We start from the raw sequence: 23,277 nt of genomic DNA, 5'->3' as shown, positions 1-23,277 counted from the left end.
AAGTGCCCTTAGAGGAAATTGTTTCTATTGATAATTATCTTGTTTGAGTTGTTGACCTGGGGAAGCACCCGCAGTAGGCGCGGTGTCCTCGCTCGGGTGGGATGCGAGGGTCGGAGCGCGGTTTGTCCGGCGGTGCGGCCGGGCTGCGGCAGGGCGGGGTGTGCGGAGCGGGGCGGGCGCGGCGCCTGCGCGGGGCCGCACACGTGGGCGCGCCGGCGCCGAGCGCAGCCATGGGCAAGAGCCGGGCGCGGCGGTTCCGCAGGGCGCCCCGAGCCCCCGCCGACCCCGCGCAGCAGCGCGACGGCGAGCGCGGCCCCGAGGAGGAGGCGGCGGCGGAGCTGCTGGAGAAGGTGCGCACGGGGCCGAGCGGCGGGCGCGGGCGGGCTCGGCGTGAGCCCCGCTGCGGACCGGGGCAACGGCGGGGGCTGCGGGTCCGGACGGGGCGGGGGGGCGAGGCCTCCGCTTCCCCCGCGGCGGTGCCGGCGAGGGCCCGGGCGCGGTCCCGCCCCCGGCGGGAAGGAGCCGAGCGGCCGCGCAGGACCGCCCCTCCCTCCCCTTCCCTCCCCTCCCTCCCCTCCCGCCGTGTCGCTCCCCCGGCGTCACGGCCGCGCGGCCCGGCGGGGCGGGGCGGCACCGGCACCGCCCGCGCTCCGTGCAGGGCGGCGGAGCTCCGTGTCCCTCGTCCCTGCGGGGGCTGCCAAGGAGTTCTTGCAGGGCTTGGGCTCGGTCTCCCCGGCCGGAGACTTCTACAGGTGGCCAGAGCCATGAGTCCAAGAGCCACACGTAAGGAGTAACGAGTAGAAAATGCTGAAGAAGACGGCTTGGCCACTTGTAGGCCATAGTCCTGGTTTAAATACTGCAGATGGAAGCTGGTGTAAACCTCCTTCTACAGGTGTGACTTAAGAATCAGAAGCAAAAATCCGTTTTCCTTTAAGTAATTAAATCCCCTTTGTTCACTTTGCCCAACCGAATTCATTAAACACATCACAGCTTGGTTATTGGACTAACCTGTTTAGGAGAGAGAGGGGAAGAGAGGGTAAATAAAGGTACAGGTGAGGGTGAGCTGAGACACCTTTTTCAATGGAGGCAGGATCTGATGCTACCACTCTTCTGTTCTGCTGTTCAGCAGATGTTTATCTCTTCTGTTAGGTTTTCAACAAACTCTGTGACCTTCTACGATATGTGCTTCTACTCTGTTATTATTTTTACAATTTGTAATTCTTGTATCTCACCTAAAACTCTGTTACAGCACAAGTCAACATTGTCTTGGGGACATAGAAAACATCTTGCTGTTAAGCAGGTGCTTTTAATGTAAAGGCTATAATTTTTTTTCTTATCTTTTGATTCTTCAACTTTTCTTTATGGTGGTATGTGTTGTGTCTGTGATACTTTGATGATATTTCCTCCCCACCACTTTTTTCCTTTTTTTAATACATGGTAATTGAGGTCTCACCATTGCCAGCTAGTGTCAAATCTGTGTCTGGACTATGGCTGTCTTGTTAAAAATATCCAGAATAGTATTTATCTAGTCATACAGTTAAGACACATAACCCAGGCAAGGATTTATAAACTTTCATGGAAATTAAACGCTCTTGCTTCCATTCAGGAGCAGTAAAATAGGAGCGACAGTGCTGGCCCTGATCAATCTTTTCACTCAGTATAACCTTCCAGCTCCCTTTACCCTCGCTGTGGTGTGCCCTGTGTCTCTGCAGCTGCAGCATCCGAGTGCTGAAGTGAGAGAGTATGCCTGTGCCAGTATTTCCAAGCTGTTGCAGCAGAAGCACGTCATCCCAGCCTTTGTGCAGAGGGACGTGGTGCGCTGTTTGGGGCCGTTGCTGATGGATCACAGTTTAGCTGTTCGGGAGACAGCTGCAGGAGCTCTCCGGTAAGCCCTTGTTACTGCACAGGTAGAATGAGGGGATCCTGGCACCGGGGAGAAACAGTGGGGTTCTGCTGGTGACAGCTGTGAACTTGAGTGCCAGCCTCTCTTGCTTTAATTCTGGTCTGGGTAGCTATGCCCATGTCAGCTGAAGTGTGTGGGAGAGGGGCTCTTCTTGCTCTGTGAGCCTTTAATGTCAGGAGCAGGCTTTACACTAGAAACCTATGGCTTTATGAGGAAATATAGAGAACTTGAGTGCAGTTTGTATGACATTTTGTATCATGATGTTTTAGTACAGATAAGCTTTCTAGTTATGCTTGATGAGTAAATGAAAATAATTTTTTTTTTCTAACACCGAAGTTAGTGTTAAGGAGGTAGAAGACTAAAGCTACTAATTAAACAAATTGATTTTAAAACAAAAAGTACCATAACCTTTAGAGAAGAATATCAAATGCATGGGGTTTTTGAAACATTCTTGGAAAGTATTGTATCTCATCCAAAGCATTAATTTTTTTGCTTTCTCCAGAAATCTAAGTGCTTGTGGAGGATTTGATGTCTGTGATGATATGGTGACAAACGACATCATGACACCCCTGGTTGCACTTTTGAAAGAGGTGTGTATATTTTTATTTTGATTTTAAACCTGACCTAGGCATTGAATTATCCCATATACAAAACCAGTTCTATTTTTGTAGCTATTATTAAAATAAGATACTTGAAAGAATGTTTCAATAGGTTTAATGGTACAAAAGTTATTCCAGAGATTTCTAACCACTACCTTCTGCCTCTTGGCCAGCTAACTTGCGTCCATGGTGAGGTTTGCTGCCTAGGATGATTTTTGAGTGAAAGTTCTGGAGATTTTGTGTTTGTAATGTCAGTCAAGACAAGTTTATTCTGTCAGTGAGAATCCAGGTCCTTCGTGTATGTTGCAACATTATTCTAGTAACGTTTTTTTCTGGTAAGCAGTTTTGTCTAAATGGATGTTTGGGTTCACAGTTGGGTAATTATTGTAGAATAACCTGTACTGAATTGGTATTCTTTGTTTGGTCCAGGTGTTGCACTGCAGTTTGGAAATTTCATTGAGTTCTCTTACCTGCTGTCTTTGTATGAGCAACCTTGTCCAATACCATCATTTTCTGTATGTTTCTTCTCCATTTTAAAATATGAGTAATGGCATTACTATAAAGCACAGTAAGGTATTAGCTGAATTAATCTTTGTGGTTAGAAAGAACTGTTGACAACTGCAGACAGCCTATTAGCAAGAAACAGAGCTTCCAAGTTCTAAAATTCCCAGGTATTTTTTTTTTAGTTAGAAAGTTTTCATAGAGAAAGGAAACTAGTCAGGTTTTTTGGTAATAAACTCATGATGAGAGGATCTCTTCACTCACTGCTGCTAATGTTTTAAAGTTTTGCTTTTCTTCATGGCTTGTTTTCCAATCCTGGTTCTTTTGTTTGGTTGTAGTGCAGCACTGGACTAGATGCTAACCAGCTCTCTCCAAAGAAATGCAGAGGAATAAACAAAAATTATATTGAAGACATAGCCAATGAGGCTATTAATTTGCTGTGGAATATATGGTAAGTGCTGTGTAAACACTGGCATTTTAGCTAAATTAAATTGTTCCTGAAAAGGAGTGTGCTAATTGAGGCAGAAAAGAAGTTACTGTCCTGGCATGGGAAGATGCATTCATTTGCTGATTCTGATTGTGTTGCTCCTACGTGTACCTTGCTCTAATAATGGTGAGCCCTCATTTCATCTGAAATAAAAGTTTATCTTCTAGTGTAGATTTTTTTTTTTAAGTGAAGGATTCTAAAAGAGCACAGGGTTGGTCATTAGTTTTAGAAGAGTAACAAATTTTTTTTCTACTGGTTCTTCATCCTGGGTTCTGATCCTGTTTTCTGAACATGTTCTGTCATAGTCTGTTGTACAGTTTGGGTTGTGGCATCTTGAATTTATTTCCTGTAGATCCATATCATGGTACAAGAAATGGAGAAAATGAAATTCTGATCAGTGGACTCCAGTGCTCTAGGAATATGAGGAGTTTTTATACTACTTCCTCTGTCTGCAGGTCATCCCAAAAATTAACTGTTTGGGGCAACTGTCCCTTAGTTACTGAGGCACTGATAAAAATCTACTTATTATGTGAGAAAATAATGTAAATTGTTCTATTAGTAATTTACATTGGAAGCATCAGGTGAAGGAAGAGAAATGGCAATACTATTTATACAGAAATGACTATAAACATTGAAGTGATGCAAATCTGTTCCAAAAGTTCTGCTTGAGCTTTGTGTTGTTTATCTTCATTTTTTCCCATTATACACTTTGCGTACAGGATTTTGTTCAGTGCTGTACAGTGCCTCAGTGGGAACTACCTCTGTGCCTGTGTGATATGGCTGCTGGCTTGAGGCCTTATTTCTAAACTGGGATATTTATTTTTTAGGGATTAGAATCTAGAACAGCAAATAAACTGCTTGTTCAGCATCTTGCACAGAATGCATGACCCTTTGTAACTCTGACTCAACAATGTCATGTGTTCATTTTTTTTTGGCTTTTGTAGTCAGTGCTTGAGAGCAGGAAGTATGATCATTAAGTGTGAATGTAAATCACTTCGGGATTTTGAACTTTGTGGCAATGAATGTGAACTGCTTATTTTGTTGCTAAGTTTAGTACTGATAAAATTAGGGCTGGCATTGATGCTGAGACATAATATTTTCGAAAGTAAATTTTTGAAGACCCTTATAGCTAGTTAGCTCCTGTGCTTTTTTAGTTTGAATTAGGCTTATATCAATGTATCAGTTTAAAAGAGAGAGTAGCTGTGGGAACTTGAAGAAACACAAATCGCACTGTTAGATAGTGAAAGTAAATGCGTTTCTGAATGGTCGGAGCAGTCATTTTGTGGAGTGAGTGAATACTGATGTGAGAGGCAGTGGGTTTGTGGGTGAAGTCTCCTGTGGCTGCAGGAAGCCCTGGGCTGGCTTGCAGCCCACAGCTCTGAGCTGCCATTCACCCTCCAGCGGGAGACTGTAGTTAGGCTCCCAAATAACTTCGAACGCTCTGTGTGAGGAAGCAGCTGGCACAAGATAACTTTCCTCAAAAGTGTCCAGGGTTTTGCAGCTTCTCTTTTAGCATCTTGTATAGAGTTGATCATAACCTCAGTAATGAAGGATAGCTCTTTGACTAATGCATAATTCTTAGGTTTTTTTTTTTTAATGTGAGTAATAACAAGTATGGGGTGCTTAAAACGTTGCTGTAGTATTCTTTTTTTTTCCTGGAAAAGGGTTTGACTGATCTTTTTCATACATTAGTGAATGCAACAATACTGCCCTATACATATTCAATAAAGAAGGATGTCTGGAGGCTGTGTTACATTACATGAAGAAATTTGCCACAAATGTGGATCTGGCTATTTCAGTAGGTAAGTGGTGAAAAAGAAAAGAGAAGGGTTTAAAGATACCTTTTTTTTTTTTTTTTCCTTTTTTTATTATATGAATGTAACACTGATATTACATTCATTGCATAATGGACCTGCTTTAGCATTGCTTAACTTTGCACTGAGTATAAGACTTTAAATCCATTTTTGAACAGCATGTAATGAAGAAGTTGACGTCTGTTGTGCTTGTTTTCAGTCCAAAGGAGAATGGCTTATTGGTGGTTACATGGGAAGAAAAATTTTATGGGAAGAGGGCTTTACAGGGAGGCTATGTTTTTCATTTTGTTTTCATGTTTTGGTAATGGAGGGTTTAATTTGTTGAGCAGAGGAGATAGTCCTTCTAAAAGAACCCTAAACAATTCCAATCACTTTCAATGTGGTTTTATCAGTATTATTGTTATTACGGGTTTATAATGGTGATACAGGTGTGTGTGCTTCCAACATTTTTTTATGTTATCCATTGTCAGTATACAATGGAGAAATTTAATTATGAGTAGCTGAAATTAATACAACCAATTCCATGGCTGATGTGGTATTGTCCTCACCTGTTTTATGTACAGGTTTGCCACAGAATGTCTTCTAATCCGAAACACAGCTTGTGAAGGACAGTGTCAGACCATTACAACATAATGCTGCATGACTTTTTTTTCCTGTGTTAGCATTTCATGACTCCAGCTTTCAGGAAGATAATGTTTTCTCATTAGCAGAGCAAAAGCTGCTACTGGGTTTGTTAATTATGTTTGCTCTTGGTTTGTTTGCTGCAGCAAACTGCTTGCAGGCAGTGACGGAAGATAATCCAGATCTTCTTTCTTCATTTAACGCTTCTGCACAACAAGTACTGGAAACAGTGATGTTGTGTCCAGAGAGCACCATGAAGCACATCCTTCTGAGAACACTGATAGCAGGTACAGTGCTCAAGGGGGTTCATTGCCTTGGGATGGGTAGCATGGCAGGTAAAGGAGGCTGGGAAGGACAGAAGGCTTAGTCTTCTCTGCTATGATCTGGACTTCTGATTGTCAAGGCCTGTACATATGGTTTGTGAGGTTATATCTGCCTTTTGGAACTGCAAATAGGTATTTGCAACTAGTTTTAAAACTGTCTTAAATGCTTGATTCTGATTTCAGCCCCTGCTCAGTGTGATAGCCCACTTTAACTGCTCATTTGGTTTTCAACAATGAAATGAATCAGTAAGTGGTACAGGAGTTGTTTTGATCTTAATAGGTGTAGATTTTTTTACCTCAGATTCTCCACCTTGAATTTTTGTTACCTCAGATGCTTAGCTATGATGATTTTTGATGCTGGAGTGTAATAAATTAATTTTGAGAATCCTTAGAAAATGATTCTTGCAAGTGGATTTGTTATCTCAGGTACAGAGTGACACCAAGGTCACTGCACATAAATATTCTGTAAATACTGACATGTTGAAATTTACTCAAGCTTAAGATGTGGGCATAACAATTCTTACAGATGAATATATGAAATGTTATAAAAAAATACAAATCTGTAGAGAAAAGACTTGAACATTTGTAGTGAATGTAAGCACTGAGTATTTTAAGTAGTGGAGGCTGTGTCCTTACAAAATGGCTATTACAGAGCTGGGAATTGAGCACTTTAATAATTTATATAATTTGGTTATGTCATATTTAGGCACTATCTGGAATATAAAGGATACCATTCCACCAGGCAGCCTGGGAAGCACGGTTAATGCAATCCTGAAGATATTTTCAGAATCATTGGCAATAGACGCTGGTGAAACAATTATTCATATGAATGAAGCTGAAAAAACCAGGTTAAAATTTGCTGTGGAAGCAGAAGCTGAGGAAAACATGAATGATATTACAGAAAACTGTGTTTTGAGTGAAGATGATAACATGGAAGAAATACCAAAAGGAAAACTCAGAAGAGAAAATGACGTTTCGGATTTACTTCCGGTAAGTGTGGCTGCTGGCTTTTGGACAACTTTAGTGCAAGTGGCATTCCTCGAGAATAAAATTTCCTCTGGAACATTCAACAAAAAGATGGTAGATAACACCACTTGGATTTGTGTTTTGGTTTTTTTTTTCAAGTTTGGGTGTAGACTGAGAAGAGGAAATGACTGGACTGTATTTTTAACTGACAGCTTGGATACTTTAAATGGCTCTTAAATGTTGTTTTCCAAAATCAAATTTGGTTCATGTTTTTAATTTTTTAGTCTGATAAGTGGGAACTGAAAGAAGTGACAGCTTTACTGACGGCTCAGCAGACTGCTCTGGAAATCATTGTTAATATGTGCTGCAGTGAAGGTTTGTAGGAGTCTTGTTCATTGCAAGTGTTGTGGTGTGTTTTGTTTCTGAGTAGGTCACATTTAGTTTGTTGTTTGGTCATCTGGGTTTTTGAGGGTGAATGCCCATGGGCATGTTGTCCCTGATATCCTCATCTGGGGACAGAGTAGGTCGTCATTTCTATATCTAATTTAAGTGGTTTTTTCTTCATTTAAGTGACTTATGTTGCTTAATTTATTTATTTTTTTTTATGATACTGCATGTGCCAACATTTAAGAACAAACAAAAAAGCACTCACACCAAGAGATATTTCCTAAACTGTTATGGCAAAATCTTTGTTCAGTTAGAGTGTGGTCTGACTGTTCTTTTGATGCAAGACGTGTGCCAATCTCATTGCAGGATGGGGGCATCAATTTTTTTAAACCAGATAAATCTTGTTGCTTTGATTTAGTTTTGGTACTACAAGTGTTGCAAAATTAGGAGTAGGGACAGCTTTTGCATGCAATTCTGGCAACAATGTAGATCTAGGCTTCCAGAGTTCTGCCTTTATGAGCTTTTTAGGAGGAGGAGGGAAAGAGAGGCTGTTACTTGGAGGGGAGTAGGATATAGATATTCTGTATCTTTTATGAACTCTGAAACTCAGTTGTGATCGCTTTTCTTCTAATCTTCGGGAAAACAAATGAGAGATTATCAAATTCTATTTTAAAAAGCCAACAAACAAACTAGACTAATCCCCTTAACCTTCCAAAACCTTAAAATTTTGATTGCTATTATAGTTTTAGCCTTATGCAGGAGTAATTGTGTAGAAAGTAACTGAGTAAGACTTTCAGGTTCTAATAAAATCCACAGTAATACCCAGTTATTCCCAATGGTGACTTTTTTTCTCTTACAGCACAAGGAAATTCTGCACCTAGTGTATGAAGCTCCTTTCATAACTGCATTTCTCATCTAATGAGCTGTAATTCATAAGCTTTCCCCTTTAATTGGAAAATCTCTTGTGGATAAGCTGCATATTCTGCCATTCACTCAGTGTAATGTAAGATTGATTGTGTTGTATTTCACTACAGTATTTTACCCGTTCATGGGCAGACAGAAACAGTCTCTAGAAATTAGGAGATTCCATAGGCAGCTGTTCATTTAATTTTCAAATTATTTGAGGACTGAAATAGCTTTAGCCATTATGCTGAGTTCATAAAAACACTCAGCTTGCAACAGAACTGAGAGAAATAACCAGGCTGGCAAGGGATGTGTTTTACTGAACACTGGCCAGTGTTTGGGAAGAAGCAGAGTGCTCCCCTTTGATGGGCACCTGGGCAAGAAGCCAAGAGACTCCACCACTGCTGTCCAGTCTGTAGTTCTTGGGTTACCAGTGCTAGGTGAGATGGGACTGCTGCTGGAAGTGCCTCTCTGTTTCCCAGAACATTACAAGGAACCTGATCATAGTTATGGGCCAGTGTTCTAGATCCCAGTTCCTGCTCTGCCCTGTTCACTCTCTGTCAACATATGACAACTGCTGTCTTTGTTGCTGAATTGCAATGTCAGCTCTTACTGTTATCAGTTAGGTTTCAAGGGATATTTTTTGCTTTCTTTGTTTTCTAAAGATGCAAAAGGAATTTTTTTAGAAGAGGCAAGAGACTGAAAGGGGGATGACTGCTTTGTTTTCATGTTTCTTGCTGCAATGATTTGGTAAAGCATGAAAGACAACCATTTTCTCATGCAAAGGCTATTAACACCAGCATTATGGCTGTAGAATTAATTGGCTATTACCATAAGATAACAGAAGATGCCTGTGTGGTCAAGTTGCCACACTTTGAGTTACTTTGCATCAGACAAACCACAGCCATCACCTTCAAATAAATTCTTAAACTTGCACAGTACAAGTGAAATGCGTTCATTTGGATCTTTCTTGCTGTATTTTTAGTGAATTTACCTTTTGCCACAGAAGTGTGTGGCTGTTCCTGTAGTTACTACAGGACCTACATCTCATGAGAACCTGTGTTGTCAGACAAAATTACTTGGGGGTGAATATGATATTTTTTTGTCACAATAGTTAAATATCCTGACCTATGTACACAGAACTTTCGTCTGTTAGATAGGAGGATCAGTCCAACTTGTAGATTTAGGACTTGGGTAAACACTAGTTAAAATGTAACCAGATTTAAAGAAACTTCAGATAAATGAGTGTAAACTCTGTGGATGTAGATATATGGGTTTAAATATAAATTACGATGATTGTAGTTTGTGCTTGTCAGCCCAAGTCTCCCTTTAGCTGTGGACAGATGATTCACTTTACAGTGATCTCCTCTCACCGTATCTGCCCGTACAGATCTGCTAGTAGAATAAGTCATGCAAGTATAGCCTAGTTCAGGTTTAAGATTATAAACCTAGTTTAATTTGTGTGAAATATGTTGCCTGAAATGACTATCAGAGTTTGTTTGGCTTTCTTTGCTGTCATCATTTCTTTTCAACTGGCCTTGCTGTGGAGATAGTAACATCTTCATCCAGCCCAGTTACTGCCCAGGCAGAGGACATCTGTCTGTGGCCTCAGTATTACCAGAGGAAACAATTGCCTTAAACTGACTGCAATTAGTAAATAAGTGAAGTTAAACTGGTGTATTTGCATGCTTGAATCAACCTCAGAAAGTGAAATGGTACAATGCAACTTAATATCTTAGTAAATCTTTATGAAATGTTTATTCTATACCTTTTTTTGATATTTTCAAACAATGCATTGTTAATATCAGAGATTAACATGCCCACGTATGAAGAATATTTGTGCCTCAGTGAATATAAAATATTTTTTAATAAAATATTTAGAACTGTGGCTTAATGGCACTTGGTTTGTGAGGAGCTTGTTAGAGCCCAAGAGCTTCAAGATGGCTAATCCAAGAAGTGGAGGAGCCACGTTCATTTGGGAAGTAGGATACCTGTTGCATGAGGGCTGTTATGTTACATTTACAAGTCTTGTCATGTGTTCTCAGATCCTTCCGATGACGAGTGGGAGGAACTCTCCAGCAGTGATGAGAGTGACTTGTTCATGGAAAACTCATACAACGAGGGGAGTGGGCTATTGCTGTCACCCCTGTGCCTCTCTGATGAGGTTAACTCAGCATTTCTGAACAACCTCATTCCAAAGAAGGTATTGTCTTCTATTTTATTTCCAGCACATGGTACAGTCCTTGCCCTTGTTCCTGCTTTCTATCCCAGGTTAGGCAAACAAATTATCCCAATTGACCTTGAGGAAAGGAGTATTTTTTAAAATGAGTTTGGCCTCAATTTTGGCCTAGAGGTGGTGCATCTTTGCATGATCTAAATAATTTCCTCATGTAAGTGGGAATAGAGGGGTCATGTGTGTCAGAAATCTGGTAAGGGGTTTTTTCATTATTTTTTTTTTCCCCAAATACAAAGGTTGTTATTCCTTGATTTGGACATGAAAAAGATTACCCATAGAAAGAAAGGAAACTTGGCTGAAGCATGACAGCCAGATTTCCATATTAGCTAAATGAGGTGGAAGTAACATTTATGAATGGCAGCAGTCAGCACTGAAAAAGTGAAAGTTCCTCTCCCCCTGTTTTATAAAAAGTGTCTGAAATACAGTATTTGGCACTGACAGGAAATTAGATGTTTTTGTTTCAGAGTTGTTTTGCTCATTTTTATTTGGGGCTGTAAAAGTGAAGTTTGAATTATTTGAATCAGTTACTGTGCTAGTTCAGCAGCATTGTAGAATTCTCACCTAAGACATCAAGATGCAAGGTGAAAACTTTGAAGGCTTTTTGTACTTAATAGCCAGAGTTTCATGGCACGGCCTTCCAGACTTGCAGCTATCTGCAAATCCTGTAGCAGAATCCAGAAGAAGAAAGAGCTAAATAAGAAAGAATAGCAGAGACCTAGAAAATGACCTGTTGTTAGTGCAGCTGAACACTTAAAATATGCTATGCTGAATCCAGTGTATAATTACACCATTTAAGTAATTGAGGAAAATTCTGGCATTTTTAGCAGGCGAGATATTTGCTATCTGGAAAGCTTTGAAATACGTAGTTTGAAGTATCTGTTTGACATTAAGCTAAAATTTCAGTCTTCCCTCTGAACACGTTATTAAAACAAAAGGAAAAAAAAGGCTTTATTGCTAAACCTTTCTTTTTCCCCTCTTCAGATTCTTGAAAAAACTGCTTTTCCGAACAGTGTTGCTCTAGACATCTGTATGCACAATCCGTCTTGGAAACCATTAATTAAAAAGTAGGCATTTCATTGTCTCTCTTACTATTTTTCATGTATATTCAGTTGTTTTCAAACTCTTAGAAGGATTGTCCATCCTTGGACTACTCTTAAGATCTGGAAACTGGCAGATCTGATACATGATTTTGAATAAAGAGATACAAATGTTTTTGTGAACTGCACACCAGATCACAGCCTTATTAAATTCAAGATTCTTCTTTATATTTCAGCATGTATTTTCAAGAATACCTGCTCAGTGTGCTTTTTGTTTGTTTCAGACTGAATACAGTGCAGTGTAGAGCTTTAACGTGTCTTCAGAGCATTTTGTTGGTGTCAGATTTGGATTGTCTTGGGGGAGCTTCAGCACTTCAGTCCCTTGCACAGCATCTCTCACAGCTGATCTTTTCTAAAACAGGTGAGATGTTTAGTGGAGGGGACTTGCTTGATGCCCTTTGCTGATCAGCTAGATATAAGGTAGCCATGTATGTTATTATGTTCTAATGCTGTTTATTACTAATTTTATCCCTCTGGTCCTTCAAAATAAGGATAGTGGATGTTGGCAATGTACTGACATCACACTGTATCCCGTTAAGATGTGTTTATCCCGTTAAGATGTGTTTATCCACACATGCACATGTTTATGCACCTTGAGCAAGTCTGCCTGTAATGCAAGAATCTGCTTCACATTTGGGTCTATGCAGGAAGTCACTTAGAGGATAAACACTGCCTTGTTGGGAGACCAGAACTGTTTGCTTGATCATATTTGTGATAATAGCAGTTTTTCATCAATCAGACTATCCATGAAGAAGATGGGAGATTTTCTTTTTAAATGTCCTAACTAGCCTAAGGAGATGTGAAAACAAAAGATGTCTAGCACAGTCTTTCACATCATTTTTTTTCTAGTAATCTTATCAAATTATGGCAAAGGCGGTTGTTGCAAAAATCTCAAGAATGTCCATGCTTGTTACAATAGGAAAGAGAGCAGCCACCTTGTCCCCAGGACATACTTTATGCTTATGATGGCTTAGCTTTATTGGAAATATATTTGTAGTAAGAAAATGTGCAAAGTTTTTATGACTAAATATTAAAGCTGCTCAGCTTCCTGTTCTGGCTGTGGTTCAATTTCAACAGAAGGTAATAAATTTAATTTTTCTAAAAATACTATTTTAGAAGATATTTTTTATATATATATATATATATATGAGATATCTATTAGATCTGTATTTAGGCTCTGGAATGGGCTGCCCAGGGAGACTGTGCAACCACCGTCCCTGGGGGTATTTAAGGAAAGACTGGATGTGGCACTCAGTGCCACGGTCTGGTCAACACAGCGGTGATCGGTCACAGGCTGGACTCGATCTGAGAGGTCTTTTCCAACCTCATAGACTCTGTGATACATCCTGGTAAACACTAGAATGTATCCACTGTAGCTCATCCAAGGTGCATTATTTCATAGAGATAATACTGTGAAGGTTTCCCCATACATCTGCTAGCACAGTGTTATTGGATCATCTATACAGCAGTTAGCATTTCCAGCTACTTTCTGTGATCCTATACATGAGAGCATCATCAATGTCCATAACCCTGTTGGATCATGTATGCTATGATCTCTCTGTTACTGACATGAGAGAAGCTGAACCGAAATTAAAAAAAAAAAAAAAAAAAAAGGCGAGAAAACCCTGCCTGGTTCCAAACTGAGGATGTGGGTCCCTGACAGGCTGTTTCATTCAGACTATTCTGATAATCTTTGTTTTAAGGTCAGTCGTGATGGGTTTACAAAAAATAAGAGAGATTCTTAGAGCCTGTAAGAGCTGCCAACTCTCAAAACTGTCAGAAAACATTTTCCCTAAGACAGTTCTGTTGAAGTCTGGCATATGTGTGGCTTTGTCATTTCTTGTCTCTTAGAAGCTCAAGAAGTTCAGTTTCCTTCCCTTCCTTCAAGTGTCTTCATTTGTAGCCACAGATGCAGCTTATGTAGTTCTCTGCTGTGGTATATAAAATGACACTGCATTAGTGCTTGAAAATGCATTTTCCTGCAAAACACACTTTTTTCTCACTTGTCTTTAAAGACGTGTAATCAGTCTATGGCAATATTATTACTGAGAGTGCAGTGTGTGGAAAACTAAAATGCTGAAATGAAAATACCTATGAAAACATATGCAAGGAAGTTCACATAAAACATGTCTCATGCTTGAAGAGAGGAATTCCAAGATTTTGGGTCTACATGTTATGCTTTGTAATAGTCAGAAAGATCTCCGATGAAGCTGGAGAAGTTGCTGTCTGGAGACAGCTAAGGCTGCTAAAATTAATTTAATGGCACAGGCCCATTTTTCGATGTTTAAATGCTATGTAATGAAAACTGCCAGATAGAGTTGATAACATATCAACGTGGTTAGAAGGAATTCTGTGGTTTACAGGGTAAAAAAGAGGCATAAAGATCAGATTGTTTACATGAGGAAGGAGGAGATGCGCACAAATCAAGAAGTTTTGCATCTGGAGTGGTCCAGAAAGTAAACGTATTAGAGGAAAATAAAAAGCCTCAAGAAATGCAGAACACAGATGGAAGGTGATGGCTGCTACCGATGAGTTTGTAGTTAAACAGAATAATGCAGTGTTTGAGTCATACATTCCTGAAATGTTATTAAACCACTGGAAAACATGCTCTTTATATGAATTGGAAAGAGTCCAGTGTTTCGGGTGTCTGAAAAGCTTGCTTAAGAAGGCAGAAGAAAGGAGGTAAAGTATGCAGTCAGCTTTTGTATTTTTCTCAGTTCCTGTATTATGGCCTCCATGTCATACCAGTGTTCAACTGCTGTTCTGGTGGCAGTGGCTGGTACTGTCCATTAGGTCACACAAGTGTCTCAACCAGGGATGTGCCTGAAAATGAGGCCCAGCTGTGTTCTAACCTCCAGATGCAGTTAATGCTGAATTCAAACAAATCACTATGGTTACAACCTACATAGACCAGTCTCTGAAAATCTAGCTTTTCCTGTTGTGGTCGTACCTGGAGGAACAATTAAGGGATTAAGGAATTTATTTCTTTGCTTCCTGTGTCCCTCATCTTACTGTTTAACTTCTGGCTCTGGGTTCTATTCTTTGACAGAACTCCCTACAGACACAGAATTCCTGGAAGCTGTAACCAGTGCTTTGAGGGCTCTCCTACAAACAATGGCATCAAAGAACATCTCCCAGGTAAAAGCTTTCAAACTCAAATGCTCTGGTAGGTTCAAATTCCTGTGAGATTGGGCTGGAAAGTTTTTGAAACGAAACAATATAAATTTAATTCAAAATTTCAGCAGTTGTGAACAGTGGAAGAACAGATTTAATAGCATTACCTGTGGTTTTTCATGGACCTTACAGGAATATTTTTTTATATATCTCCTCCTCAAGTTGTAAACAGATTAAAGGTATTTCAAACCAGAATAGCGATAGGCCACGGGTATCTTTAGGAGATAGTTATAATGACAAATATTTAGAAAATTAGCACCTAGAAATGTGGATTCTTTATTTCCTGATGTCACCTAGTTGAAGCTGGTGGTCCTTCTTGAATCTTGGTTGGACATGAATTAGTGAGCTGAATACAGGAATGAAGCATAATAGTTTGTTATTCAAAACACAAAACTAGTTAGTCTGCTAGTCCTTTCTGGTCTTAAACTGAAAACTGAGCTTCTATGCTGTAAGTTGTGAAGAGTTGGAAGCAACTATTGAGCTACGTAAATTTGTGAAAATCTCAGAACTTTTCCTTCAACTTCCTGTCAGCTTTGGTTATGTTTTGGAAGAAACACCTTAAATTGAACAGGAGAGTTTACTTGCCTTCTTGGTAATTGCATTTTCAGAATTCATATAGTTTTCATAATCTAGGACTCTGTTTCTCTGTTAAGAATTTGCCTGTGTTCTGTAAAAGCACAGTGTCTAAATGTCATATTTCAAAACTTACATGAAAATGTAATGGTGTCTCTTTCTTTCCTTCCCTCCTTTCCCCTTGCTGACCAGTGTATGACTCCTGAGCAGCTATTGGCTTTGTGTGAGGCTGGTATTCAAAGCAGCAATGCCAGTGTTAGAGTGAACGTGGTGAGCATCCTTGGAATTTTTGGCAGTGTCCTGGCAAAAGGACAAGATACAGCTGAAACACTGAAGGTGAAAAAGCAAACTTTGCATTGCAAGCTTAAAAGAATTGTGGTATTTCTTTCAATTTTCTTTAGAATTGCTGGAAAAATCAATTCTTCTTTCTTATTTCAGATGATTGGAAAATTTCTTCTTGAGGTTGCTATGAAGGAATCTTCTCTTGTGGTAGCAGGGGAAGCCTTGGATGCACTTTTTGATGTATTTGCAGATGGTAAAGAAGCAGAAAAGGCGGCGTTACAGATAAAGTTGCTTCCAACTCTGAAGGAATTTCAGCCAGTGTTCAGAATGAGGGTAGGCATCAAGGGCAGCCAGCTCAGGGTCTCAGCACACGATGTGGGTTAAAGCTTTGAGTGTAGGGGTCCTAGAAGAGATAATTAATTTATAATGTGACAGAAAAAAAGGTGTTTGATTTTCTGATATTCCACTTTAGAGGAAAGCAAACACAATTACCTTAAAGTTCATGGAAGTGTCAAGGTAACAGTGCAGCACCTACATTGCAACATCTGCATTACACCATCAGTATTACTAATGTCCAAATCACTTTATGGTTCTGAAACAGTTGTAAAAAATATCCTGCAGATGTCTCTGGAGGTGGGAGAGAAGTCCTTTCTGAAGTTACATTGACATCTTTGGTTTTTAACTTGTAGTTGTGGTTGGATGTTTTTGTTCTGTTCTTGGTTAATTAAAACAGTTCTTGTATCCTATATTTTCAAGAATAACACGGCTGGTATTCTAAACTGTAATTTTAGGTATATCCTTGTCTTAAATAGAGAATGACCTTCCACACGTCGTTTATTTGGTCAGATGCAGCCTGAGGAGTGACTTTCATGGTCTAAAAGCTAAGCACTGTACACACAAAGTACTTACCTGATGGTGCTTCAGTTGTTTGGTTAAATGTGCAAGGTTTTCCATGTGAGAAGCCACAGAAAAGAAGTGTATGTCACAGATTTTTGAATGAAATAACATGCCATTAGTCTGGTTTTAGGCAGCAGTGTATTACAGCAAATTGACTTGCAGAAATAATTGCTAAGCTCCACATGTGTACATGGGAACGAACACCTTGGAGCTCTCACAAGCCATGGGTAGCGTATCTTTATAGAAGACCTATATACAGAGTTTCAATAAACTTGAGGTCTCTAATAGCAGAAACATCTCCATTAATAACCCATGTATTCTTTTGGTTTCACAGATGCGAAAAGAAGGCAAAGGACAATATAGTACAGATCAACTGTGTGTTCTTGACAATGTGAAGATGAATTTGAGAAGATTCATTGCATATCAGGAGACATTAGGGAAAACCCCAACTTGAAGCATCGAGGAACTTTTAAGGTTTTCCTTATTGAGTAATGTTTTCAAAAAATACAACTGTTTTGAACTTCCAAACTTTACTGAGCAGAGCAGTTTCACTTTGATATTAATGCTACATTTTATAACATTCAGTATTTTTATACTTTCGGGTTGATGCAATATGAAAGACATATCAGCATAAAAAACCCCGTAGTGTACCCTGATATTGTTGGGAGTGGTAAGAAGGTGCTCTTTAGGTCCTGAGGTCTGTACGTAGCACCACTGTCATTGTCTAGATATCTTCATGTACCCTGGCAGAAAACTACACTTGTGTGAAAAAGTAATCTAGAAAATATTCTTGGTCATGTGACAGATTAAAAAAAAAGTAAAAGCTCAAGATATATTTCAGGGAATTGAGCAGTGGGAAAATGTTAATATTTGCTATTTGCTCTTACCTGTTCCTAGAATTGCACAGGCACTTGCGGCAGACTTCCCAACAGAAGTGTGTGACAAATGTGTAGATTGCTGTCAGCACTTGGATCTGTTATTTCATGAGGCTCATGAGGAGAAAATTTTCAGATTCATTTATGATAAATTCAGTATGATAGCTTTTTTGCTGTGAAAGTCAGTGTAAGCAGATAGAACACCTAGACACAGCTCCCTGTCTTTATTTTGATTGGTATTTCTGAAAATTAAGTCTCCTATTTTAGTCTTCCTTGTAATTCTACATCAGGACGAGTTTGAATTCAGGGAAGTGGTAAACCTAACAGAAAGTATTTTTTATACTGAGGTATTACCTGAAGTAAATTTGTATTTGCTTACAATACCTTTTGCAAAAATATGTGATGGAGATTTTTAAGCTGTAAAATACAGAAACTATTTTTTAAAAATATCATTCATTCATGGAAATTGCATGTGAACTTCCATATATCAAAAGCTTTGGTCTTGTTTCTGTGACTGAGATCCTCTCATAAACATTTTTCAAGAAAAAACCACACAACCAAACACAAAAGCATTTTGTTTTTCTGGTTTTTGAAGTGGGAGGTTTTTTCTCCTCTCTCTCAATGTGCTGCCTTAGCTCAGGCATCCAGTTTTTAGCAAAATTTTTCCCATGATAAAAGCATGGAACTTAAAAAGACCAAATTTGCTTGGTTTGTTAGATTTCGGTCTCTAAGATTGGAAAGTAGACTTGAGAACTGACTGGTAACTTGCAAATGACTGACTTTCTGAAATCCTGACGTGGTATCTTGTCAAATGCAAGAGAAAGTGAAAGATGAGTTTAAGCAGCTGTACTGCCTGGAAGTGCTGTTATTGCTGTTACTTTACAGGAGTCAGATGAAATATGTGATGTGATGCCTGCCAGTGAAATGAGCGAGAGGGTGGGGTTGGGAGGGCTCAAGGGCCATTGAGGCTGGCCTGGAGAAATCCAGGAGAAGTCGTGAGCATGGAGCGGTTGCAGGGTTATCCAGGGATTTGGCAGGGCAGGCAGTGAAGAAGTCTGGAGCGTAACAGCTGAGGAAAGGTGGATTATGGCATAATACCCTACAGTGTGCGGATTTTAGTCCTAGTGTTAGCTATACTTGCTGTACACTGCTGTACACTATTCGCCTGATGAAAGGTACTAGTATTTGTTTGGAGCACTTAAAGGACTTCGATGTGGGAAGTTCTGCTCTCATTTTCTGGGTGTTACATTGAATTGCAGGATGTTCTGGATTGGAAAGGATCTCTGGAGGTCTTAGTCTAGTCCCCTGATCAAAGCAGGGCTAACTTGGGAGGCAGGTTGGGCTAGGCCTTGAACATCTCCCAGAACGGAAATTCTATAACTCTGGACAGCCTTTTCCAGGGCTTGACTGCCCTCACTGGAAACACATTTTTTTCCCTTTTCCCCTTGTGCCTTGTAGGACTTCTCTGCTGCAAAATGTGCCCCTTGTCCTCTTTGACTGCACACCACCAAGAAGAGTCTGGCTCCGTCTCATAACCCCCACTTGGTAGCTGAAAATAGCAATTGTATTTTCTTCTTCTCCAGGCCAAATAAACCCTGCTTCCTCAGCTGTTCCTTGTACGTCTTCTCACCCTCCAACTATCTTAGTGGCCTTCTGCTTGACCTGCTCTACTGTGTCTTGTACAGAGGGCCCAAAACTGGACACACTACTCCAGATGTGATCTCCTAGGTGCTGAATAGAGGGAAGTAATTGATTTTCTTGTCCTGCTGGCCATGCTCCTGCCAATGCAGCCTGTTGTTTTAGCTGTTGTTACTGCAAGGGTGCAGTTGGTGATTCCAACTTACTGTCCACCAGAACCCTTTGGTCCTTCTCTCCAAAGCTGTTCTTTGGTCATTCAGTCAAGAGCACTGTTCCAAGTGTAGAACTTTACATTTTACAAGTGTTAACACCCAGAATCTGTTTCCTGGGGACTGCCAGAAAACCAAAGTATTTTTTTCATGTTTTTCTTTTAGGTTGATAATGAAAGAAACATTTCGTCTACAAATATAAATCTGAAAGTTGCAGATAAATATACAGAAGATAGGGCACCCACTAGAAAACATGGTTTTCTTAATATAATCAATTAGACTCTTTTTTTTTTTTCTTCAAGTTAAAAAACAGACTGACATTTAGATCTTAAACTATTCTGGCAATTGGAATGCACAGATTATTTTTTTGCTATGCACTGATGAGCTAAATGTCTTGAAAAATATTTTCATAATGAGATTGGTGCATAGTACAAACCATATCATTTAAAGAAGAATATGAATGCATCTATAGAAGACAAGGCAAGTTGTGAGTGATTTAAAGAAGTGTCAGATCAGGGACTAAAACCAGATGAGATACACAGGTACAAAAGAACTAAGCTATAACATTGGGGCTACAGAAGTTGTTCTGACACAACTAAGGACAATTAAGGCAGCAGCAGAAGTGATGATAATGTTCAAATTAAATGTTTTGGGGCTCTTTGAACACTGGTTTATTTAATAGGTCTAGGGCATGCTTCAGACAAAGACAAGATCCTTTACAGCCTACAAAGGGGAAGACGGATCTTGGTACTTTGAGGGTGGCAGAAATTGGACTGATGTAGACTGCGTAGCATAACTAAATAGATACTAAATAGATGTAAGTGATCTTCATCACTTAATCTAATCACACAGATAAGACTGGTATCAAAACAGGTATCTGAATTTGGTTGCTTATTCTGGTCACTGAGGCATCATCTGTCTGCTTCAGTCAAAAACCACAATCCTTGGAAAGTATGGATTGCTGCTTTACTTGTGTCCCTGTCTGATGCTGAGCACAACAGACTGGCTCTGAGTTGAGCTGTAATACCAAAATAGGTGCTGAATTTACCTTGGTCTGTGGTGTCAAGGAAAGATTGCAAAGGGGGCTGTGGGTCCCCTGCCCTGTTCAGAACCACTGGCATTTTCTGCTGCCTTGGTCTCTGCAGCTTGCAAAATGTTGAATTCCCAGCTGTGGAAATAAGGAATTATCATTTGTGTGTCTTTTTTCTTGCTCTCTATGAAAAGAAAGAAGTGGCAAGATTTAAATGTGCATTTGTTGTGAGGTGTTTTTTATACATTGTGCCTTGACATTCAGAAGCAGAAGATGGCTGTATACCACAGTCAAGTCAATAGTTTAACTCTTTGGGGTTTATGGGCTTTTTTTTTTTTTTTAAAGACTGTCTTCTTAGAGGATCAAGAATGACTTCAACCAGTACTACTTGGCTTGGTTTGATATTTGTATTTTGAGAGACAAATACAAAAAAAAATGAGAGCACAGTAAAATTATAAAATGAGAACTGCACTGGAGAACAAATGAATTTTAAACTAGTTTGTAGTTTAAGTATTATAAATGAAATTCATATCTTGTAGAATGTTAACATAAAACAACCAACAAAAAATGCCCATAAACTCAAATCCTGTTTCCTTAGTAAGGGAATTTCAATAAAAACATTCCCGAGGATTGGATAGAAACATCTAGCCTTACATTTACTGTTGCAAATTCCAATTCAGGCAATGGTAGTGGTAATTGAAAATAATATAATTGTTCCTTTCTGGCACAGGTGACTTAAGCAAACAATCTATATATAGTTTGTGCTGGACAAGCTGTTAAGATATATAACTTTAAGATAATTGGCAAAATCTGAGGTCTCTGACAGATACAGCAGATAACGGAACTTGAAGTTTTTCCACCAGGGCTGACACACGGTGAGCCATTCTGTTTGATGAAGCTTTTTGTAAGTTTCTTGCCTCTGTGAGAGGCATTTTGTCAAACATAGACATAATTCAGTGACCACATAGAGCATAGTTTGAGGCTTGCACACCTGAGGATATAGGAAGATGCTTTTTTCTTTTGAATCTGGGTGTCAGGAACTCCTTGCACCACTGTTACATTATGGGTTTAAGTCCAACTGCTTGGGAACTGAACTAAGATCCCTGTAATAATCTGTGTGCTGTTGAAATGACTGTGGCTGCTGCGTGTTCTCAGCACAATGAGGGTCCTGATGCAGCCCTGGCGTTGCGAGGTGCTCGCATAAATCCCTGCACCACGCTGAAAGCTGTGTTGGGCTTTCAGTCAACCTTCTCCCGGTTTTGTGTTCCTGCTGTGATAAAAATCCCATTGAGAATTGTCTTCTTTCTCCTCTGACATGTGAATTCTTTTTTTAATTTTTAAGGACTATTGCACTGGCCTCTTTGCTCCTCTCTGCCCCTTCAAATGGAGAGTGAAAAGCACTTCCAGAACTTAATGGATGAATGGCTGATTCAGCTAGTAAAGCATGATGTTTCCAAATAACCTTTTCTGGGAAGTTCTCTTTTTAGTAAATAATAGAGTTAAAATTCAAAGCAGTGATTAAAAAAACCAATTTGACCATAATAAAGTGTGGGTTTTGTTTGTTTTTTATGCCACCCGGGCATACTTGCTAATCTAAAGCATTGTGTTACTACACCACCTCTGTTGTGTCCTGGCTCTATTTGCTTGGGACCAGGGTTGTTACTGAGGAATCCTGTAAATTAATAAACCTCAGTCCTATAGAAAACTTGTTTGTGTTTATGTGCTATGAGTATACACTAAATCATGGATTTTTTCAGAGTTAGCTTTATTAAAAAAGAAAAGGAAACAAATCAGTTGTTTTCATGTTACTTTTACCTCCTTAAGGGTAATGCGAAATCTTTTATTTGACTTGCAGTTTTCTTTGTTGCTTTTTAAAAAGCAGTTCATTAATTGAAACATTTCTATTTGCATTTGTGATGTGCAGGGAACATCATTTAAACCCATCTTGTTACCTTTTCCTGCTATGCTTATAATTCTCAGAATAACTGAAGAATGTGGGGTTTGGAAAATAGGGTTATTCATAGTGGTTATTCCCCAATTCCAAGACATGTTCAAGTCCCACTGGTTTCTACTTGGCTTTCGGTAGTAGCTTTTGGTCCTAATTTTCGAAGCAATTAAGTTTGTCAAGCCCCAGATTTCACTCTCTTGCTGTGGTTCATTTTCTCTTGGTCAGTGCAGATCAGACATGCTGTGACAGAGCACAGAGGAGTGTTGAGGACAGTATGTTCTGCTCTGGGATGGGGGGGAGAAGCCAGAACTTCAGTCTTCAGTTGTCACCAGGAAATGGTGCAAAGTCTTCTTCTTCGCAAACTGTTCACAGAATGCTTGAAGTTGGAATGCGACTTTTTAATTCTAAACCCTCCACCTCCAGCTTCCTGAAGAGAAATCATCTCCCCTGCAATTCTGAAAGTGGGGGAAGCAGTAGGCCCTTCATGCAGAGTGCTGGAAACTTTGTAGCTGATATTAAAGATGTTTTAAGGCTGTAGTATGAAAATACTAAAAATAAAACCGAGTCTAACAAGAACTGGTACTACTTAGTGTTGCTGTTTGGGGTATTGTTATGTGATGTATTTTTCCATCTGCAGAAAAGGCTGCACCTAGGCTGCCTTTGCCTCTCCTTTGGTGCGGAATAAAAGACAGGAAGACCCTGAACTTCCGAGACGCCTCCCCACAAGAGTTTTAGGGGGGGGTGCAGCGGCGGCTGACGGTGTGCGGACAGGGGGACGCCGGCCCGGGTCTGCCCGCACCTCTCCCTGTGCCCG

General features: G+C 39.9%; 1 protein-coding gene across 2 annotated transcripts; it reads left to right on the top strand.

Annotated features, from left to right (window-relative positions):
• Positions 1-216: 216 nt before the first annotated feature.
• Positions 217-23,039, top strand: HEATR3 (HEAT repeat containing 3). 2 transcript variants are annotated; one of them, XM_048316439.1, is made up of 15 exons: positions 217-350; positions 1,713-1,885; positions 2,406-2,493; positions 3,342-3,454; positions 5,183-5,292; positions 6,072-6,212; positions 6,955-7,238; positions 7,499-7,589; positions 10,550-10,707; positions 11,722-11,804; positions 12,062-12,198; positions 14,887-14,975; positions 15,777-15,920; positions 16,023-16,199; positions 17,098-23,039. In XM_048316439.1, exons 1-15 carry the CDS (start codon positions 231-233, stop codon positions 17,215-17,217), a joined length of 2,028 nt encoding a protein of 675 aa, XP_048172396.1. In that variant the 5' UTR covers positions 217-230; the 3' UTR covers positions 17,218-23,039. The 2 variants fall into 2 exon arrangements, with proteins under 2 accessions (XP_048172396.1, XP_048172397.1); XM_048316440.1 differs by lacking the exon at positions 217-350 and adding an exon at positions 708-892.
• Positions 23,040-23,277: the final 238 nt, after the last annotated feature.

Source organism: Corvus hawaiiensis, chromosome 12, assembly GCF_020740725.1.
Source record: "Corvus hawaiiensis isolate bCorHaw1 chromosome 12, bCorHaw1.pri.cur, whole genome shotgun sequence".
NCBI lineage: Eukaryota > Metazoa > Chordata > Aves > Passeriformes > Corvidae > Corvus > Corvus hawaiiensis.
The sequence above is the reverse complement of the archived record's forward strand: the minus strand, read 5'-3'. Positions and strand labels throughout refer to the sequence as shown.

Coding starts and splice junctions, on each gene's coding strand:
- HEATR3 (XM_048316439.1), top strand. CDS start 231: ATGGGCAAGAGCCGGGCGCGGCGGTTCCGCAGGGCGCCCCGAGCCCCC. Junction 2,494..3,341: donor TGGTTGCACTTTTGAAAGAG/GTGTGTATATTT, acceptor GTTTGGTTGTAG/TGCAGCACTGGACTAGATGC. Junction 7,590..10,549: donor TAATATGTGCTGCAGTGAAG/GTTTGTAGGAGT, acceptor ATGTGTTCTCAG/ATCCTTCCGATGACGAGTGG.